This window comes from Vigna unguiculata, chromosome 4 (genome assembly GCF_037176805.1).
Source record: "Vigna unguiculata cultivar grain cowpea cultivar isolate G323 ecotype 2 chromosome 4, ASM3717680v1, whole genome shotgun sequence".
In the NCBI taxonomy this organism is placed as follows: domain Eukaryota; kingdom Viridiplantae; phylum Streptophyta; class Magnoliopsida; order Fabales; family Fabaceae; genus Vigna; species Vigna unguiculata.
In genome coordinates, this window is record NC_140795.1 from 813,532 (window position 1) to 834,411 (window position 20,880).

Consider the following 20,880-nt stretch of genomic DNA (forward strand, 5'->3'; position numbering starts at 1 on the left):
CAGTTGTAATTTATCCTCTCTACTGTGTTGTTAATTTTGAGAAAAAAAGAATGCAAGTTATATATTTCTTTAAAATTTTAATTCTTCTATCACAGTCTATTTAATACCTAGTAATGTTAAATTTGAAATCATTTATTTTTAAATTTCACAATACATTTTTAATGTTTTCTTGAAACAAATATATCTAAATTTGACAGTCTGTAAACTCACAGTTCATGAACCAATGAGACATGCACTGTCCTACATGTTCTTAATGAATACACCAAATTTTTTGCTACAACCTACTTAACATTGCATCATAATCAAGCTTAATTAGACCCTTAGCTAGAACCTACTTTTTACTGTTAATGAACAGAACACATTGCAGAGTAATTAAATTTGCTTAGACCCTTAGACCAAGTATAGAGAAATTAAGTTACCAGTGAAGAGGTTAAAAGAGATAAAATCAACATACAAACAGTAACACAAGCTTTGAAATCACCAAAGGCCAAAGGGTCAGAAAAAACATCAACCAGTTCATGATACACAGCTACTCCTTCTACCATTCCCATTCAAAATTCAAAACAGATTAAAAACTGTTCATATCAGTAAAAGTTGTTGATCACAAAACATGCATGAGTCAGAAGTCAACAGTGTCCTTTGACATTAAATAATCCTTCAATGAAATCCCCAATCAATATTATTTTGGGGGTTAATGGAAATCTCCAATCATTAGTTGATAATTTTGGATGACTCCAATGGTTAGAACACAATCAACGTAGCTTGGCTTTAAGTCATTCATGCTATCAATGATTTGACAGAAAATATTTCTTGATACCCCAAAAAGTCTCACATAGCATGATGTTGCTTCACTTTTAGAGGTATGTTAGTACACTTCTTTGTTTACACATTTCAAACACTTTTTTTTTACACATTTCACACAAGAATAATTGTATTTGAACCATGTTATGACCTCCTTTTCATCTCGTCTTCTTTTTTTTGCAGGAAAAGTAAATCTTTAGAAATGGTTTATCAACAGTTTGAATGGTTGTTGAAGTTTCATTATCACCCACAAACCAAACTCTAAGAGAAGAAAAAAAGCATGCAAGGAGTTTACACTGTAGGCAAGTTAAAATCCTTGCATTTGAATAGACTACAGAGAGATGATATATCAAAATTCCAAAACCAAACTTTTCAAAAAACAATGAGAGGCATCTCTCTCTCTCTATCTTTGCCTTCTATTTTGTCTTCACATTCCCACACTCACCACCTATATGTATCTGCAAATTACCAAACTGAGGGAGAAATATATTTTATTAACACTTTAACAGTTTAAAGAACAAAGATAGCTAGATATCTGTCCTAACAAGTTCAGCATGTCACCACCCTCTCTGATGGAAATAGTTTCTGTCTGTTTCCCTAACAGATTCTGTGGATTTCTGAAGCTTTCCCATCACAGCATTCTTGAAACTAATGACTTCTTGAGCCTTTGAGCAAGACCTCTGCATTCTAACACCACTCAAGCTGCTCCTAGACTCCATCATTTCATTGAGGGAGAGCCTTTTCCTTGGACTAGGTTCAGGTCGTTGCTTTGGAGCACTATGAGACCTCAACTTAGCCTTAAAAGACTGAGTACTAGCCATGTAGTTTGGAAATTTCCCATATTGCCTTAGGAACAAGTTATCATCAGGACACACACTTTGTGGTGTCATAGGTGCAACTGAGTCACAACTACAAGGATTTGTGAAGCGTGGAGTGCTTTGTGCTGTAGAGAACCGACATTCTTCCCCTGTTAACCCCCACTCAGAGTCCTGAAAATTCCTTTGATCTGGTATGGACCAACGTGTAGGGGTAGGGGTAGGGGTAGGGGTAGGTGTACCTCTATATGAAATTGCAAAGAAGGGAGATGAAAGTGCCTGAAGTGATGGCTCGTCACCAAAATCTGATATTGTTCTTCTTGATCTTGACTTAGGCCTGAAAGTGTCTACTTCCACTATTTTGGGGCTCCCATCAACACTGTTGTTGATGTTAAGCGTAGCATCAAAAGAAGATGATGCTCTTCTACTGTGGATTGGAACTGCATACTCACTCCTAGTATCATCAAACCTCTCCTGAGAAAATTTCAATGCAGCAGCAAGCTTAATATAACAAATAACATAATCATTTACTGTGCATAATATAATTAGAAATGTATCAGAATATGAGATCTATTCCAATACCATGGATCTTCTTGCTCTATTTTGAGATCTAAATGCTTCATTCTTCGTACTCATGAGCCTGCGAGATTGGTGGGACCGTACTCTAGCTTGAGCTCTAATAAGAGCCTGCATACTATGCAGTGTTGCTGTTGCTTGCTTCCTCACTAAATACCCTCTGACAAGTGCCTGCAACTTCACCAATCCTTTTAATGCCCTCAGTGCCTTCCTTGCCTGTTCAAAACACATGTCAATTTCAAAATTCCACTCCACAGTGCACCAAAAACAAACAGGTAGAGTTCAACATTCTAACCCACACTATTGAAGCCAAAAAGCCTGCAACTTTTTGACATAAATAAGCAAAGCTAAAATGTACAAACTCACCAGGTATCCTCTGAACACTGCTTGAATCTTGATAGCAGCCCATATCTCAGGTCCAACGCCAAACATGGTGCCACCCCTTCCTTGGCTTGTGAGTCTAACAACTGCCACGGCGGCCTGTGCTGCCGCCACGGCAGCATCAGCCGCAGCTGCGGTGGCCGCAGCAACCGCAATGGCGTGCTTGTTTTTGTCCTTCTCTGTGTAGAATGACTGTAACCAAGCTGCCTCAGCTTGAGAAATGTTGGGAGGTATAGTTCCTGGGTTGTGACACAAAACTCTTGAATTATTAGTACTCTCAGAAAAACCAGATTCTATGATGTTTTGTTTCTTCTCTCTCTCTCTTGAAATCCCAAACAAACTCTTCATCCACCTTGTGGCTCTCCCCATTGCTGCCCTCACTGCAAGAAACAGTTCAACCTACAAATATGGTGAAATTTGGTGGTTAAAGTAAGCATTAGCCTCTAAAAAACAATGACAAAGAAAGAGATAAGAAGAACACATACACATACACATACACTTACTATGTTACTATGTGATGATTTTATCTGAAAGGAGACAAAACAAAAGAAAATACTCTGTCAAAAGCTCGTGAAAATCTGCTATATATGACAAAAACCTTGTCCATGGAACATGCAAGGAGGGAACAACGAAACTTCAAGAAATTTAATGAATAAATAAGAGTTAACTTAGTAGGTTTGGTTTCTTATGAAACATTATTAAGTAAGAAAAATGTAGGACTTTATAAAAGAAAGGAATAAAACTCCGTTTCAGTATTTTATCTTACTTTTTTAAAGCACTTAACATCTAAGAAAAAATTATGAACCAAACAAGGACTTAGAAATAGTGGTTTCCTGAAAAGAGAAAAAGAAGTGAAAAAGTTAAGAAGGGAAAAGCACTTCTAATAAAGTAAAAATTTTGTACTTCTCAAAACTCAAGAAGAAAGAAAAAGAAAAAGTAACACAAATTAATAGTGTAACAGTGAAAAGTTCTAAGACCCTCTGTCCCGCACCCAGTTACCTTTGTGGAGAGGGACGTGTCCTACAAATTGAGGGTCCTAACCCTAACATACATGTCTGACATATTTTGAACCATTCCTATTTTATTCCAGCATCTCCATAACATATCAACTTCTATATTTCTTTATTTGTAACCCAGCCATTGTTACATGGCAAATTAATTTTTTTTTGAAGCATTAAAATCTATATAAGAAATTAAGATCCTTTTTCAAATATATAAATGGTTGGTTAATTTTACTTTTAGATCATTAACTTTTATTTATCCTTAACTCCTTGTTCCCTTCGTAGCAAAATCATCACAGACATGCTTGAAAGAAGTTTATTCATAGACATTTTTGGAGAATAAATATATGATTTTTTTTATAAAACAAATTTAACTTAAATAAACTAACTTCAATTTATAGAATAATTGTTTTAGTTTTAGTTTTTTTTTGGTTGTTTACAAAACAGTTTGTTCAGGTCACACGGTTATAAAATTTTAAAATAAACTAATTTTCCTATTAAAAGTTACAAAAATGTTTAACTATAATATTTACCCAAAGAACATATTATTTATAATATTTATTGAAATAAATAATATTGTTGTTTGCTTAAAAAATTGAACTATGACTTCTATTTTAATTCACATTGTTTCAAAACTATCGGTCAGAATTGGTTTTCTAAAGATCAAATTCTCACATAATATTTTAGTTTTTTTAAATTTTGAAAAAAAAATTAAAATGGTATCAAATGCAGAAAATTTTTATCTGTATAAACTAAAGAAAATAGAAAAAAACTGAATATATATATATATATATATATATATATATATATATATATATATATATATATATATATATATATATATATATATATATATATATATACACACACACGTAAGGTTTTTTTTTTTATAATTTATAATCTCGTTCCTAGGTTATTTCTAGGATTCCAAACTTAGCATTAATTAATGTTTCCATATTTCAGCACTAAAGAATAGACAATGAAAAAGACCTTTTGCTTGAACAAAGTTCTTTCTTTCCTTAGCTACTACTTAGCCATGTTACTTTTCTTCATTTTTTTTTTCAGTTATCTCTTTTGGAGTATCTGTAGCTTCCAGCATCTCTCAGATAATATTATTCACTTTTACACTCTTTTGTACAACTTTAAAACCATGACATGACTTATAATAATAAAATACAGCATCAATGATACCTGAGTTCAATCATATAAGTCATTGACACCATTTTCAACTTAAAACCTTAAAACAATGTGTTTATAAGTTTTTATTTTTATATAATACTCAATTTTCTTATTTTTAATCAATATAAAACTTAGACTCACAGTAATATTTTTAACAAGAACATGCACAGAAACTATTTTATCATTGCTGATAAAAAAATACTTTTTTAAAGGTTTATAATAAGCTTATTTAAAGATGAAAGTCATTGAAATATTCATGCAAGTAATTCTAAAATTTGTGCCTGTAGAAACTGTGTTGCGATTGTACTTTGGTGAAAGAAGAAGATTAAAAACAAAAATTGCTTGAATTGAACAACATTGATGTGACACTGTAAGATCACACACAACACAGGTGCTTTTTTTGGAAAGAAAATTTTATGAGTTTCACTTGCAACTCTTTTCATTTATTTGTTATTTTTATTATTTATTATGGAATTAAAATTATTTTTTTTGTTGGATTACATTTAGATAATTTCATATATGTATTTTCTTTTCATACAAAAGATAGATCTTGCAAAACGAGTAACCTCTTTGATTTGTCATTCAATATATACGAAATTTTACTATTTTACCAAAAAGATGATTATTTTCGCAATAACACGTGCATTGAAAATTTTATCTTTGTAAAAAATTTTGACTTGGAAGTTGAGTTGTCTCTGTTTTGTACAACACAAACACTTTCTGAAAGAATTTAAATTTGGGCTGAATATGGACCAACGGAAAAAAGCGGGAATCAAATTGGGCCATTAAAAGGGGAATCCAAGTTAAGTCATAAAATTGAAATATTTATAAAATGTCACATTCAACTACACACTAATATTCAAAATATATTTTTAACATGAGTTTATCATTAATTAAAATCAATGAAAAACTACGTAATAACAACATAATAACTCATGAATAAAGTGTAAAAAGTATTAAAGTTTGTGTGAATTTTTAATAGAGTTTAGTAGTTATGTATTATTAGTGTACACACTCTATACTCTTAATCAATTAAGATTAAATTTTAAAATGATTTTTTTATATGATAGTTTGTGATTAGATAATACTGTAAACAAATTTTTATCACTAGCATTATTTTTTTTTTCTTTTTGATAAGTGTTCATAAAAGAAATCCTTTGCATTTATTTATACAGTGAAATATTCAACTTTTGGCTGGCTATAAGTTCTGAAAATCGATAAAATCAAATTAACTTTAGATTCAAAAAATAGTGTTTCACTTTTGTCGGTAATATAGGCCTCTTGAAAATTATGCCATGAAGCCCAGTAAGCAAAGAACATCAGGCTAGAAAGTGGGTCCTACTATATACACTACCTTTTTCTACTATATACACTCCCCAAACCAGCGTCAATATTTTCGGTACATTAAAGATTAATTAAATTAAATTTTAGTTCTCTTCAATTAAATTAAAATAGCTTCTCAAATATTAATTATTTTTAATTAACTATATTATCTGTATAATCAATAAAAATGTATTGTTTAAAAATTATTTACAAGATTATACTTATCTGTTTTAACATTTCGAAAAGAAATGTATCTCATATCTTTAAAAAAAAAAAAACTTATTTCAAAAAGTTTATTAGGGAAAACTTATTCCGTAAATCTTGTTTTAGAAGGCTTATTCTAGAAAGCATCTTGCATATTTCGGAAAATCTGTTTCAAAATCTTGTTATAGAAATATTATATAAAAAATTTTGTTTTGAAAACTTGTTTCGAAATATTATTAAAATTTATATTTCAGAAATCATCATTATTAGAAGTTAATTATAGGAATTTGGCATAAAGAAGCTTTGGGCCGAACCTTTAGGATTATAGAGTAGAATGGAGATAGCCCAAAGTAAATTAAACACAAATTTGCTTAAAATTTCACATGATAATCTTATTTAAGAGTGCTAAACACGAATGATTAAATTAACTTAAACAAGGTAATTTTATTAATCTCACTTTTACTATTTGTACTTTGTACTACATAGATGTTCTCAATGTTAAGGATTCATGTCTCACCTTATGTTTCTTTTTGTTTTATCAGTAAAATTTAAAATTAAATTAAAAAGAGTATTTCAGAAGTGCTCTAACCCTCATAAAAAAAATAGAATCATGTCTCACCTGTGGTTTTGAAATTTGATTGACCAATTACACAACCTAAAATCAAGATAATTTGAATTTATGCGAATATTTTTTTTTACATTTAAGTCAAATTAAATTTAATTAATTTAATTATATTTTTTAACTTCAACCAGCTATATAATTTGTTCAAATTAAAATTTCAACCTTAATTTTAATTTTATATAATTTTAGCCATGGCACCAGCTTTCGTTTGGTGTATACCCTCTTGAAGAAAAAAAAAGAAAAAAAAAAAAGAGGAATAATTAGAAAAGCAGTGTGGTTCAGAATAGATGAGATTAATCTTTTACATTTGAATGTATCATAATTAAATCAAGTACACAGGGAATTGCAGGGGTAAAAACATGGGCAAAAAACATCACTCGATTTAATTGGATCTGGTCTCCTTCTTATGTTTTTTTAATTAATTTTAGGGTGTTTAGTGGACCTAAAGTGTCTTTTCAATTTTTCAATTTTCAAAAATCTCCAATTCAACGAGAATACATATATGCTATAACACTTCATACAACAACAAATTTATTTAATAAAAAAATTATTTAAAAACATATAATTTCATAGTTGCATGATTTAAAGACTACTATAGATATAGAATATACCTTTTTTTAATTACACTCTTTTTTTTTTATCTATAATTCCTACAAGAAGAAAATCCTTACACTTAAACATTGTTTGTAATTAATATATAGAAATAAGTTTTGATGTTGTGGTGATAGAATAGTTTGAGTGTATTTTGAAAAATGCATGATTTTGTAAATAAAAGAAGTTGGAATTATGTGAAAGAAGAGAGAAAGAAAAGACATGGATAAGATATGTAGAGTTAAAGAAATGCATGTAGTGACTGAAATTGATGCACGTACGTACATGGATCAGATAGCCATTGCATGGCTGAATGGCATCACAAAACAAGGGTAAGTGGTCCCTCCAAGTGTCCTTAAAGAGGGCACAGAATGATGGGTAACCAACTCAAGAACCCTAACCAATAGAGGCAGTGGTGGCACAGTGAGTGAAAACGAGAACACTTATGCATGTTCTTTCTATGATCTGTGTTGCTCAAAAAAGACTCAGCAAATTCATTTTTCTCTTGGACAGATGTTAAAGTAAATCTTTAATGAACTTATTATATGCTTTTCTTCGTTTAACTCAAATAGATGAAGGAAAGATATCCTTTGTTTTTACACGACATTCTAAGAAAAAGAAAATGATCATTTTTCACTTTTCTTCATCTACTATTTTTCATCGCCTCCTTCTTTTAAATTGGCCACACCAAATTAAGTCTTGAGACATGTTAAACTGCTTGTCAAGTCTGGGTGTGAAAAAGAAAATATACAGTAGATTCATCTTCTTCTATATATCACTTTTATTTAAGACTAATAAGGTCACTTTTATTCATGTACATTTTACCTCAGTTGGAAGATGTTGGAACTTCACATTGATAAGTGATAAAGTCAGTTTAGAGTATATAAGTCGGTACAAATCTCACTTTATAAGTCGAGTTTGTAAATTTGACATAGCTGTAAAGTTCATTTTTTAATATAGTATCAGAGTGATGAGTGTCTATTATAACAAGATTTGTCATTTGTCTGGTTTATTGTGTTATTCGCTATCGAAAAAATTGTTGTTTGTTGAACATATTATTCCATCCGTTGTCGAACCATTGTTTACTCTTATGCATAATATATATATATATATATATATATATATATATATATATATATATATATATATATATATATATATATATATATATATATGAGAGAGTGTATTGAAGTATATAAGTGGATGTAAAACTCATCTTACAAACCGGTTTTGTAAAGTTAAGTTAGACTTTAATTCCACTTCCAAACAGTAGATCCTTCATGCTTTTTTTGTATGTCAGAGATAGACAAATTATAAATGAGAAAAGCTTGTCGAATATGAAAATTATAGCACTTTCTTTTTTAACACCATATAACCATCATTTAATATTTTTATAGAGGTGAAATAGTTTTAACAAAAGTTAAGTTTTATATTTCTAAAGAAAAAAATATATTGAAATGAACATAAAAAGAGTTACGGTGTTTGTTACATATATGTACTTAACCTAATTAGCTAGATACGAGATATGTTAAAAAGGCTTCTTTGACACCATTTTACAATTTCTTTTAAAAGCAAAATAGTTTTAATAAAAGTTTGTATTTTTAAAGAGAAAGAGAGATCGAAGAATAATAAAGAATAATATAAAATACTATGGTATCGTAATTGTCCAAGAGTTGCAAAGAGATAGGAGAATCTTCCACGTAGATACACGTTGTTTTGTGATTGTTGCTTGCAGAGTTAGCAGAGACGATGTTTATGATGGTGCGTGTGTCTCTCATGGCAGAGGCATAGGTTTTCTTTCAGACAAATAGAGCAGCCATGATCATGCAGTAGCTAGGGACTGCATGGTCATCATCATGTTCGTTATCGTTACTTGGTCATCATGGTGGATATATATATATATATATATATATATATATATATATATATATATATATATATATATATATATTTAGAGGGAAAGTTTTGTGTCTCTTTTAACTTTGTTTATGAGAAAGAAAGACATTGGGTGTATACAGAAACATTGAAAAGATGAAGATAGAAAATGTGAATGAAAATGTTGAGATAAGGAGACAAAGAAAGTGGTTATAACTTAGATGGATATTGGGTTGGTTGTTGGTTACTGAAGTGACTAGCCATGTGAGAAACATGATGAAGCAAAATGATGTTGTCTCTATAAAAACCAGATATCACTCATTTTTCCTATAGTTTCAATTCCCCAGAATTATTTTTTTGCAGCATGAAAACAGATTTTAGTTACTACAAGCTATAGCTACACCATCACCCTATGCAAATAATTGACCTCATGTCCCTAGCTAGCTAGCTACAACCCTAGAAAAACAAAAGCTTCTTATGCAACCTATAATTACCTATAATTCTATAGTTTTTATACACATGTACTTGCACATTCAGTTTTGACATTGATTGACACACATCAAGGCAAAATTATCATCTTTATCCAACACTAACCATGCATCATGCATGGCTGCCAGGACCAGCTATTATATATATATATATATATATATATATATATATATATATATATATATATATATATATATATATATATAATATTTCTTGAAATCAAATATTTATGACAACCTTTGAACGGGGAGAGACTCTTCTTTTTGTAGAGAAAAAGTTGACAATATAATTTGTGAGGATAAAGCTGTTGTATTACTAAATTTAAAGATTTAACGTAATCTATAAGAATATCATGTACCTATAAGTGAAATAATGTGGGGGAAACATGTTCTCATTGGACATCAAAATGGATTAATAATATAAAATTTGTGATTAAATATGTTTAAGTGAAATTTAGAATTAATATCTCTTAAAAAGTTTTAACTAATTTAGTACTTCATCTTTAAAAATGTGTGAATTTAATCCTTTTAACCAAATTTTGTTTAATTTACTTGACATTTTAAACGCATCTTATGATAGTATTTGAATTGTTTATAATGTTTGATACATTTTTGCTTCAATGTTAACTCAAATACTATCATAAACACGTTTGAAAAGTTAAACAAACTTCACAAAATTTGATTAAAATGACTAAATTCACGCATTTAAAAAATTTGAAGACTAAACTAAGTTAAAGTTTCAAAAATTGACTAATTCTAATTTTCATTGAAATTATTTAACCCTAGAATTTATAAGTGTTTATTTAAACCACCGTCACTATTTTTTTTCTCTCAAACATTAAAAAGAGGGAAGGAATGTATTCAGTTATGATTATAAAAAACATAAGGAAGAACATCGATTCTGTTGGGAATAGTCCAAGTGTGAGTTAAAGTCCCACATTGGATAGAAAAGACAAAGTTAAATACTATATAAGAATAAAAGCCCATAACAATATTGCCTTAAGGTTTTGGGGTTAAAATGGTGTCTAAGGTCTTATATGTGTAAGACTAATGTCATATAACCATATAGAACCACAATCTCTCATGACAATGCCTATAACCATGATCAAAGGTTTTACTCAAACACATGAAGGAAAATATATCATATGAGCCCTTGAGGGGAGATTCTGATATGCGTAACTTCGCTCTTTGTTAATTGTGTTTGACCAAATTAACTTGATATCTTATGAATTTTTCTGATATTTAATATGTTGGCAAGCTGAATTGGGTTCTGTTGGAAAATTTTTAGAAAAAAAAAATATCCTTTCATAATATTTATTGTTGATGAAAAACAGTAATTTTGTTCCCATATATTAATTAAGAGATAATATATTATGTGTATTATTTAAAATTTGAGGGTGGGTGGATGAATAGGTGATGTTTATCCATATTCATTCAATTGAATATAATATATACATTTGAAGATGCAAGTAGTCATATAGATGTTTGTCAATTTGCAATAAATTTGGAAATGTGATGGCATAATTAATGTAAATTAAACCTCCCATGTGTATACACATGCATTGCTGCCCACATTAATATCATTAAGACCCTTCAATTAGTGAGTTAGCTATACTATCACTCATGCATCTTCTTAATATCTATCTAATAAATTATTATATATTTTCATTAATAAAAAGGTCAACTATATTTCTCATGAACTCCCAATATGGAAAAAGCACAAGTCAACTATTTCAATAAATATGAAATCGTGGTTGCACATAATTAAAGTACTATTGAAAGATAAAATTACTTTAATTGTTATCTACTAACATAAATTCCTTGGTGAACCAGTTTTAAGATCACTAAGTTTACTTTATAATTACATTTTATATCATTTTCCATTCACCTTCATAAGAAATTTGAGGTATATGGCATGAAAATGTTTTCATTTTCTATATTATTCATGAAAAAAGTTTTTTTTTTTATAGTAAGAGATATCATGTTTGAAATCAGGTTTATTATGTTTGAACATAACCTATTTTTCTTATTTTGTATCCATTAATTCTCCTCAAACATCAATATTTTTTTAATTCATTGTTAAAATAAGGACTAAAAAGTATTTTCCAAAATTAATCATGAGTAAACTTTTGGAAATATTTTGTCGAAAAAAGTTATGTTCCAATTCCAACCCAAATTCGTCTGACAAATGTTTCCAAAAGGTATTGTTCACTTTGGAGTAGCGTGAAGTGTTGTCGCAGTTTTGTTCTTAAAAGGTATCTCAGATGTTGGAGGAAGATGGAAGTATTTAAATTACTATTGGCCTTGACTTCTAAGTGACGTGAAATTTATTGAGTGTATCAGAATAATTTGTAATAATTTAAGATTTTCACACTACACACATTAAAGATCGTGCGAAAGTAAAATTGTATGATTTACTAATTGTTTATCTGTTATCATCAAAGTCGAACTATATAATGTATTAATTAATTCTCTCTAGGAACTAACATGATTGACAACACGTTTTTTTTTTTCAATAAATTAAGACATTCTTCTGTATCAAAGTTTTGGTATAATGTTTGTCGTATTATAACATGACATGGATATGTCAACTAATGAAACATTAGCACAAGATGAAATGAGAAGAGTGACTAAAATGGAAAGCCAAATTGTTTTCGATATTTATAATGACGTGCCCACATACTTTATCTTTAAATTTTATAGGTTAAATATATATGGTTGAGACAATACATAAATACACAATATAATTTAGTATTGAATTAAAACCTCAATATCACCATCAATGGCATATTTGATTTGGTGGTAAACAAAAATTATTGTGTGGTATTCACAAACACATCTAATTCATTCAAAAACTATGTGTCTGCCGTCATAAGATTTAATGTTTTACTATTATTATTACAAAAAGAATTATTAAAATAAAATAAACATAATTGCATTAGTTTTATTTTTAATTTTTAATGTTATTTATTTTATGGCCTTTTGAAGTATTACAATTCATAAATCCTAAAGTATAAAATTGCAGAGTTTTATGCCACAGATTTTTAAATCCACCAAATAGTCCACTGTTGACTCATGTTTTTAAGATTGAGACACACCATATAAATATCATGTTCCACTCTAAGAAAATTGAAAGAAAGAGAGAGAAAAGAAATATATAAAAATATGAAACAGAAACTTCTGATTTGTTTGGTACGAGTGATTTACATTAATTTTGACGATTTATGGAGATTAATTTGAAATTATTCGGGAATAGTATATATTTGATTTAGATAATTTGTGGGAAAATTTTGAAAGAGAAAAGGTTTAAGATGAGGAGGAAGGGATATATTTGTTGGAATTGTTTTTAGTAAATTACTAATTTATTCTTATATTTAATATTTGATTTTTTTAAATTAAATTTATTTATTGGAATTCTTTAATTTTTTTCATAAATATTATTAGAAATTAATAAATAATATTGTAAAAATATATTTTTATTTTCTCAACTAATCTCTCATAACAATTTAAACAACATGCCTAAAGACAATTTTAACATTATATTAAAAGTAACACCTTCATTCACGAATCAAATTAACCACAAATATCAGTAATTTTTCCATTTAAATTCATCATCTTCTCATTGAATCAAATTTAAATCAAATTGTTCTACTTTCTACAGAGTCTCTCTTCAAATCATGAGTAAAAATCAATCTTTTATTTTCCACACTCCAATTCAAATGGGAAGTCAAAATTTTCTCATCCTATATGAAGAGTATGTTTTATAACTAAGCATATAAAAACGGATTAAATATGTTTTTAGTCCCTAAACTTTCAGTAAATTTTGAAATTAGTCTATTTTGAAACTTGGACCAATTTAGCCATTTATCTTTCGAAATACGTAAATTTAATTTTTTTAATCAAATTTTGTTAGGTTTATTTGATGTTTTGTATGCATTTCACGATTGTATTTGAGTTGTTTATAATGTTTGACACATTTTTGCTTTAATATTAAGTCAAATACTATTATAAAACGCGCTTGAAATCTCAAATAAACTTAACAAAATTTAATTAAAAAGATTAAATCCACGTATTTTAAAGATAAAGGACTAAATTAGTCCAAAATTTCAAAATGAACTAATTTCAACATTCACCAAAAGTTAAAGGACCAAAAATATATTTAACCATATAAAAAAACTCCTATTTGCTAAAAACTCAATATACATGTACCTTAATCAAATCATACGACCAAACACAACCTTAAAATGATCAATTCATTATTACATTATTTGTTCATATACCTCTAGTTTCTTGGTGAAGTTGGTGTTGGAGGAAGTAAGATTTTGAAATGATCCCGCAATAAAAGAAGTGAAAAGGAGTTATGAATTTGGTACATAGAATGAAAGGCATACTACAGGTTGTACTGGTGAGATTTGATAGCAATGGAGTGAGTAATTAATCAGAAAAATGAAGAAAGGAAGCAGAGGGTAAGTACGGGTTAGTACTAAGTGGTCCACCTTGCTTTTCACATGTGGTGCACAAATTCAGGGGGATTTTAGCCTTAGAAAGTGATGCATCATCAATTCAACAAAACTGCAAACCCTTCCATCTACCTTCTTTTTTACTGCAACAAAACACACCAGACTAGTCAAAAATTTAATTTCTATATTTTAAATTACTTTAAAAATAAGTAGTTTTAACTTTTAATCAAATTTTGTTAAATTTATTTAACGTTTCAAGCGTATTTCATTTCATGATATATATTATTTGAATTGTTTACATTGTTTGACCTATTTTCTCTTAAATGCTAATTCAAATATTATCATAAAATATGTTTAAAACATTAAATAAACTTAACAAACTTTAATTCAAAGAACTAAATTCACACATTTTTAAAAATAAAGAACTAAATTAATCAAATTTTAATGAGACTAATTTCAAATTTTATTTAAATTTGAGAAAAAAATTCTATATTTTAAATTACATTAAAAATAAGTAATTTTAAGTATAGTTTTACAGAGAAAGCCACCAGAGAATTCAAAATGATAACTTGAGAAAGAAAAAAAAGTTGGTAGTGGTGAATAATGAGACAAAAGAGTATTTTGTTTGGCTTGCAGAGTGTGTTCTCTCTCTCTGAGATAGATATTGGTCTGTTGAGAGCAGTGGCAGCCTCTGTTCCCTTCCTGCCCTTCATTATCTTTATCATGGCCACGCAAATCAACCACTTCTTCCCTTTTCGGATTGGAACACAAATTCTATGGCCAAAATTCATTTCACTTCAATTTTTTCTTCCCAACCCTTCTGTGTGTCCAAATTTGTTCCTTCTTTCCCTTTTCACCACCCTCACTCCTTTTCCATATTCATCAAATACTTACGGTGATGCACGTGATAAGGATATTATCATGGGTTGGTTTTTCGATGAGATTAATGTGTGAATGAAACGATCTTCCGTAGAGTACTTGTTGAGTGGAGTTGATATACCGTGTTTTTTTCTCTGCCAAAAGATAAGAAGAAAAAGAAAGAGTGGTAATGCAGTGAGAGAATCCTGCAACTGTCACTGATTCTGCATCTGCAACTCTGCAACTGCAGACGCAACAGACTCTGTCACTAACAGCAGTACAGTACCATCACCGTCTCTTCCTTTTCTCTCTCTCTCTCAATCCATTCTATTCACCAATCCAATTTCGCATCCGCCACGTGTCATCCATCTATTTGCAGTCTCCTGGACCACGTCACCTACATCACATCTCTGTCCCTTCTTACCTTCAACTCACCAACTTCTACGTGTAAATTTTCTTTCTACACTGTAATTTATATCAGGCTATTAGTAGAAACAATAATGTTGTTTCTGCAGACATTGAATAGGTGTGTTTGTAGTAATTTTGAGTATACGTACAAAATACGTAAACATTGTATAAGAAAATGTATACAGTTCGTAGAAAATTAGAGACAGAAGGTAAAAGTTAGAGAATGTAGTGTTTATTTGCAGTTAGGGGATAAGAAACAAAAGAGGAGAAGATATTGATATTGAAAAAGACAGAATAATGATGATCATCTCATTTATCCTTAATTAAATAGTACCCAGTTCCCACTGGAATAAAAAAATCAGCGGTGTAAAAAATAACAATTCTATCTCACAAATCTCGTCTAATAATATGAAAATTAGAAAAAGAAAAAGAATATTACACCGTCAATCAACATTCATCATCATTATCAAGTGTCAACCACCACGCCAATCAACGGTTCTTTCTGCCCGTCCGATCCGTTCCCGGAGTCATCAATGGCAGTCAACAGCTGGGCCCGGCAGGCCTGGTACTCCCAATCGGTGGTCCCGATCGTATACAACATCAGGCCCGCACAACAAACCTGGGCCGACAACAGGCCCAGCCAGAGCCCACAGAACCCAACCTCCAGCCAGAACGCAAGCCCAACGGCCACGGGCATCCCCACCAGATAAAAGGCGCCGAGGTTCACGTTCGCCGCCACGTTCGGCCGCGCCGTCCCCCGCACCACCCCGCACCCCACCGTCTGCGGACAGTTTCCAAGCTCGCACAGTCCCAAAATCGGCAGCGCCGCCGCCGTCAGCTGCAGAATCCCCTCGTCCAAAGTGAACATCCTCCCCCACCTCCGCCTCATCGACGAGGCGAAGATCACCGCCGAGAAACCCATCACGGCGGCAAAAAACACCGCCACCACCGCCGACATCCTGGCGCGTGGAGCCCGGTTCTCGCCGAGCAAGTTACCCACGCGCGTTGACACGGCCAACCCCAGGGACGAAGGAAAGACGTAGATCAACGACGTCGTTTGGATTAAAATCCCCATAGCCGCCACGCTGGCAGTGGGCTCCACAAGGAGTCCGCATAACAAGATCATGATCTCATACCACCACCACTCCAAACAAACGGACACGCAGCTCGGTGCAGCCAGCCGAAGCAGCGGCTCCCAGCCGGTAAAACACTCTCGGCTCGGCGCACTCCACGTGTCTAGGTGGACCCCACTTATCCACACATAGAGGAGCAACAGTCCCAGAATCGAAAAGCTGGAGGCGGCGGAGGCGGCGGCGACTCCGGCCACCCCGCGTCTCACGAGAACGAAGTTGAAGCCGACGTGGAGGAGCGTGCCGGCGAGGGAAGCTAACGTGACCGGTTGGGTGACGTTCTGCGCGCGAAGGTAGACTCTGATTGGGTGGAGGAAGGAGTTGGTGACGAGGTCGGGGAGGAGGTAAAGGAGGTAGTTTTGCGCCATTTTTGTGATTTTCATGTCTTGGTGTAGTATAAGGAAGATTTTGGACATGTTGAGCCACAAGAGTGAAATGGGGATTGAGCAACATGTTAAGAAGAGAACGCAGCGTTGGAGCGTGAGAGAGAGAAGCTTTGGACGCTTTGCTCCGAAGGCTTGGGAGCACAGGGGTTCCATTCCCAGGGAGAGTCCCGAGAGAACCGAGTAACCGGTGATGTTGGCGAAGGCTATGGCCAACGAACCCGCCGCCAGTTCAGTGTCTCCTAGGTGTCCGAGGAACAGCATGGAGACCATGGAACGCGCGTAGAAAATGAGAGCAGTGAGCGCTGTCGGAAATGCGACCTCCCACAGAGATTTGGCTTCTCGAATGAAGTCCCACATTGTGGAACGTGTGCTGAACCCTTGTGTCTGCTTTTCCGTATCATTGTACTCTGTGTTGGGTTCCAACATGTTGGAAATGAGGTTGGGAAGATTGATCGATGATTGTGAATACGATGACGATGATGGAAGAGGTTGTTTGTGTTTGTGTTTGTGTATGGTGTTGTGTGCAGAGGGGACTCTGTTCTTGTGATGGAGGAAGGGATCGATAGAGAAAGAAAGTAATGAGTATATGGGAGTGTGGGGGTGTGAGAAGGATGGGGGAGTTTAAATAGAGATTTTCATTTCCTTTCAATTCCACCCTGCGTGCTTTTTCACTCCTCTTTTAACCATTTTTTTAAATAATATATATCAGAAATTTTAAATTAAAAATTATAAAAATAAATATTCTTATTTTAAATGGTTAGTTAATTCAGTGTATTTTATTTGGTTCCAAAATTCTTTATTTTGACCATTGCTACCTATCAAATCAAAGCTCACACATAAAACATTCTTCTTTTCTATCTTTTCCATGCCCTCCTATTCTCTTACCAAGTTTTAACCTATTTCTAACAAGTTAATATTTTTTTTATCATGATATTTTAATACCTAACACATGTTTATATTTATTATTATTATTATTATTTCATTCTTATTTTTTTCCTTTTCTTTATAAATATAAGTTATGGTGGAGATTCGTTGTTATAAATTAAAGGAAAAAAAAATGTTGTAAGGTACTAGAAATGAAAATGTGAATAGCATAAAATAGTAAAAATGTGGGAGGATGTCAGTGTGGTACTGAAAGGAACAATTCCCAATAACAGAAATGTTCTGTGTCTGTGATTTTTGCACACTGTTATGAGTTTTGATTCCGAGATGAGAAAATGAGAAGAAAATATTGTCTCGCTTTTAATTAAAAAATCAAGAAAATTTCTTCTTGCATTCATTGTTTCCCTCTTGGTAACTGAGATTTAAAATTAACAAAAACCTCCAACGAACTACTTAAATTTGTTTGAATAAGGTGCAGTTTTACAGTTACTTCTATTAAAAAAAATCTAATTACATTGATACCATAATCAAGTAAGAGCAATTGACTTCAACGCAGTAATCATGTCATAATGAAGCCATAAAAGCAAAGAATGTTTTGATTCCACTAATTAGGTTAGTAATAAATTGATTATCCTAGAAACGCCTTACGTATTGCACAATGGTTATCGTTAATTAAACGCAAAATAAAGGAAAACCCATCACTAATCGCAATAAAATGTTACGGGTCAAACACTAACTAATGTTGGGTCTTGTGTTTTGTTTCAAAATGGCATGTGATCAAACACTTTTATTAATTTAGTCGAAGAAGCAAAACACATAAAAGACAACATTTTTTTTCGAGGGACAACATCACACATGAACACAAAACACGTAATCCTATAATCTTTGTCACTACATTTATGCTTTTATTGCTTTCTTCATCACATATCAAAATCAAATTAGGTTCACTGCCAAAAATTTAGAGTTCGTATAATCAAAGTAATGCAAGCAAGTTTGGAATTAATTCACGTGTTTAATTTGGTTTTCTTCTACCATTTACTTGTTTAAAATGTTAATTAAGGTTAAATATATATATTTTTTCAAATATTAATTCATAATTAAAGAGGTGAACATGAATTAGGCACTAATTAGTGGGTTGATATTTTAGGCGATTTGATTTTGTAGAGAATCTTTCTACTTTGCACTACAAAACAATAAACAAATAACGAGAAAGACAGACACGTGAGGGTCACACGTGGGGGCGTGAGACAGTAGATTCTATTCCTCACTGCAACTGCAGTGAGTTGTTGGGTTTCGGCCCAGGCTTGTCTGCTGAATTGGGCTTTGATATCAGACAAGTAAAAGAGGTAATTTCTTTTGTTTTTTATTTGGGAAAAAAAAAAGACTGAGATAAATGCATGAATGTTAGAATTGCTCTAAAAGAATTTAGAACCAAAGATGATTCTTTGAATCTTTGTGATGAAAGATATTATATTTTTAACCTCCTTTTATATAACTTTTGTGCATTTACTCTTTTTTTTTATTATTTTTGCGACTTGTGTACGGTAATATTTTCTTTCAAATCAACAAAAATTAAGTAATTATTAGATTTCCATCTTTACCAAAAACAAATATTATTCATTTTTTCTAATTACTATATCCAAATTAATACAAATTGAATTACGTTAATAACAGTTTTTTCGCATGTATTAAAACCAGTTAATTATTCAAAATTATTAATAATTATTCGGAAAATGATTTTACGGAAATATTTTTTTATTAATTTATATAGTTATCGAAAAATATATTTATTATAAAATAAAATTAAATATAAGTTTTGATGTTTAATTGAAAATTGAAAATGTTAAACAATATCACAAATAAAGAAATACTAAATCGTATTATTTAGCATTTACAAACTCCATTTTTTTAATATATTTTTATTATCTTTATTAATTGTCATAATGTATTATTTACTATTATAAGATAACAGTATTTATTAAAAAGTGAATTTAAAAATAAGTTTTAAAATATTGGTAGCTAAAATTTGGATAGTAAATGTTAACTATCAATTCAAACTATTTAGAAATCAATTATAAGTTTTTTTATTCATAATAAAGACTAGATATCAATAATTATTATTTTGTAAATTAATATCTAGATTAATCCCTCTAAATTAGTCACTATAATAATGATTAATTATTATTTTTTTATCTAAAATTGGTTGTTATTTAATAATTTGTTTTTAGTAAAACAAAACTCCAATTATTTTTAAATATATATATATATATATATATATATATATATATATATATATAATATCTAAAAATAAATAAGTTATTTTTTATAGTATCTAATTATATTCTATTTTGATAATATTCAATTCAATGCATCTTTGAATATTTAGACCAATTATGCTTGTGTTTGCTTTGTTTATGTTCTCCTTTGCCTTCTTTTGTATCAAGCCTTAAATGATCGAACATTCCATCCAAGAGTGAAACTAACCTCGACAAAATGTTCTTTTTTTTTCATAAAATTTTATTTTCATAAAAAAGTTTGTACTCGGGATATTTTTTTAATAAATTTCTTGTAAATTTTAAAATTCTGTGATAACTAACTATCGTAAATGATTTCAAGACTTTTATAAAACACATAAACCTTAGAAGGTAAATTATTTAAAAACATAAGTGTTAACATATTTGTGTGTTTGCATTTTTTGATCGAAATTAAATGTTTATATATATGGTACATTATCTTTAAATAGAATTAAATAAAATTTGAATACCTGGTACTTTTGTGAGTCATACATTATCTCAACAGAGGAAGAATAATATACATTGTTAAAAATACAAAAAATTATAATTTCATGAAATATAAACTGTTAATATGACTTGATCAAATATTTACATTTAACTTAATTG

At 30.7% G+C, this 20,880-nt stretch overlaps 1 protein-coding gene and 1 pseudogene across 3 annotated transcripts; both read right to left on the reverse strand.

The window, feature by feature from the left end:
• Window positions 1-1,069: 1,069 nt before the first annotated feature.
• Window positions 1,070-3,236, reverse strand: LOC114181480 (protein IQ-domain 26-like). Of its 3 annotated transcripts, none has more exons than XM_028067949.2 (4): window positions 3,077-3,236; window positions 2,559-2,972; window positions 2,199-2,408; window positions 1,070-2,090 (listed from the first exon to the last, which is right to left on the reverse strand). In XM_028067949.2, exons 2-4 carry the CDS (start codon window positions 2,940-2,942, stop codon window positions 1,359-1,361), a joined length of 1,326 nt encoding a protein of 441 aa, XP_027923750.2. In that variant the 5' UTR covers window positions 2,943-2,972; window positions 3,077-3,236; the 3' UTR covers window positions 1,070-1,358. The 3 variants fall into 3 exon arrangements, with proteins under 3 accessions (XP_027923750.2, XP_027923751.2, XP_085528406.1); XM_028067950.2 differs by having other exon boundaries at window positions 3,071-3,236; XM_085672280.1 differs by lacking the exon at window positions 3,077-3,236 and having other exon boundaries at window positions 2,559-3,060.
• A 12,626-nt stretch (window positions 3,237-15,862) lies between these two features.
• Window positions 15,863-17,712, reverse strand: LOC114181155 (protein DETOXIFICATION 51 pseudogene; annotated as a pseudogene).
• Between the last annotated feature and the right edge of the window lie 3,168 nt (window positions 17,713-20,880).

Excerpts from the sequence above, each read along its gene's own strand:
- LOC114181480 (XM_028067949.2), bottom strand. The coding sequence starts at position 2,942 with ATGGGGAGAGCCACAAGGTGGATGAAGAGTTTGTTTGGGATTTCAAGA. Across the intron at positions 2,409-2,558 it reads CAGTGTTCAGAGGATACCTG|GCAAGGAAGGCACTGAGGGC; the intron begins GTGAGTTTGTAC and ends TGTTTTGAACAG. Across the intron at positions 2,091-2,198 it reads ATAGAGCAAGAAGATCCATG|GAGAGGTTTGATGATACTAG; the intron begins GTATTGGAATAG and ends AAATTTTCTCAG.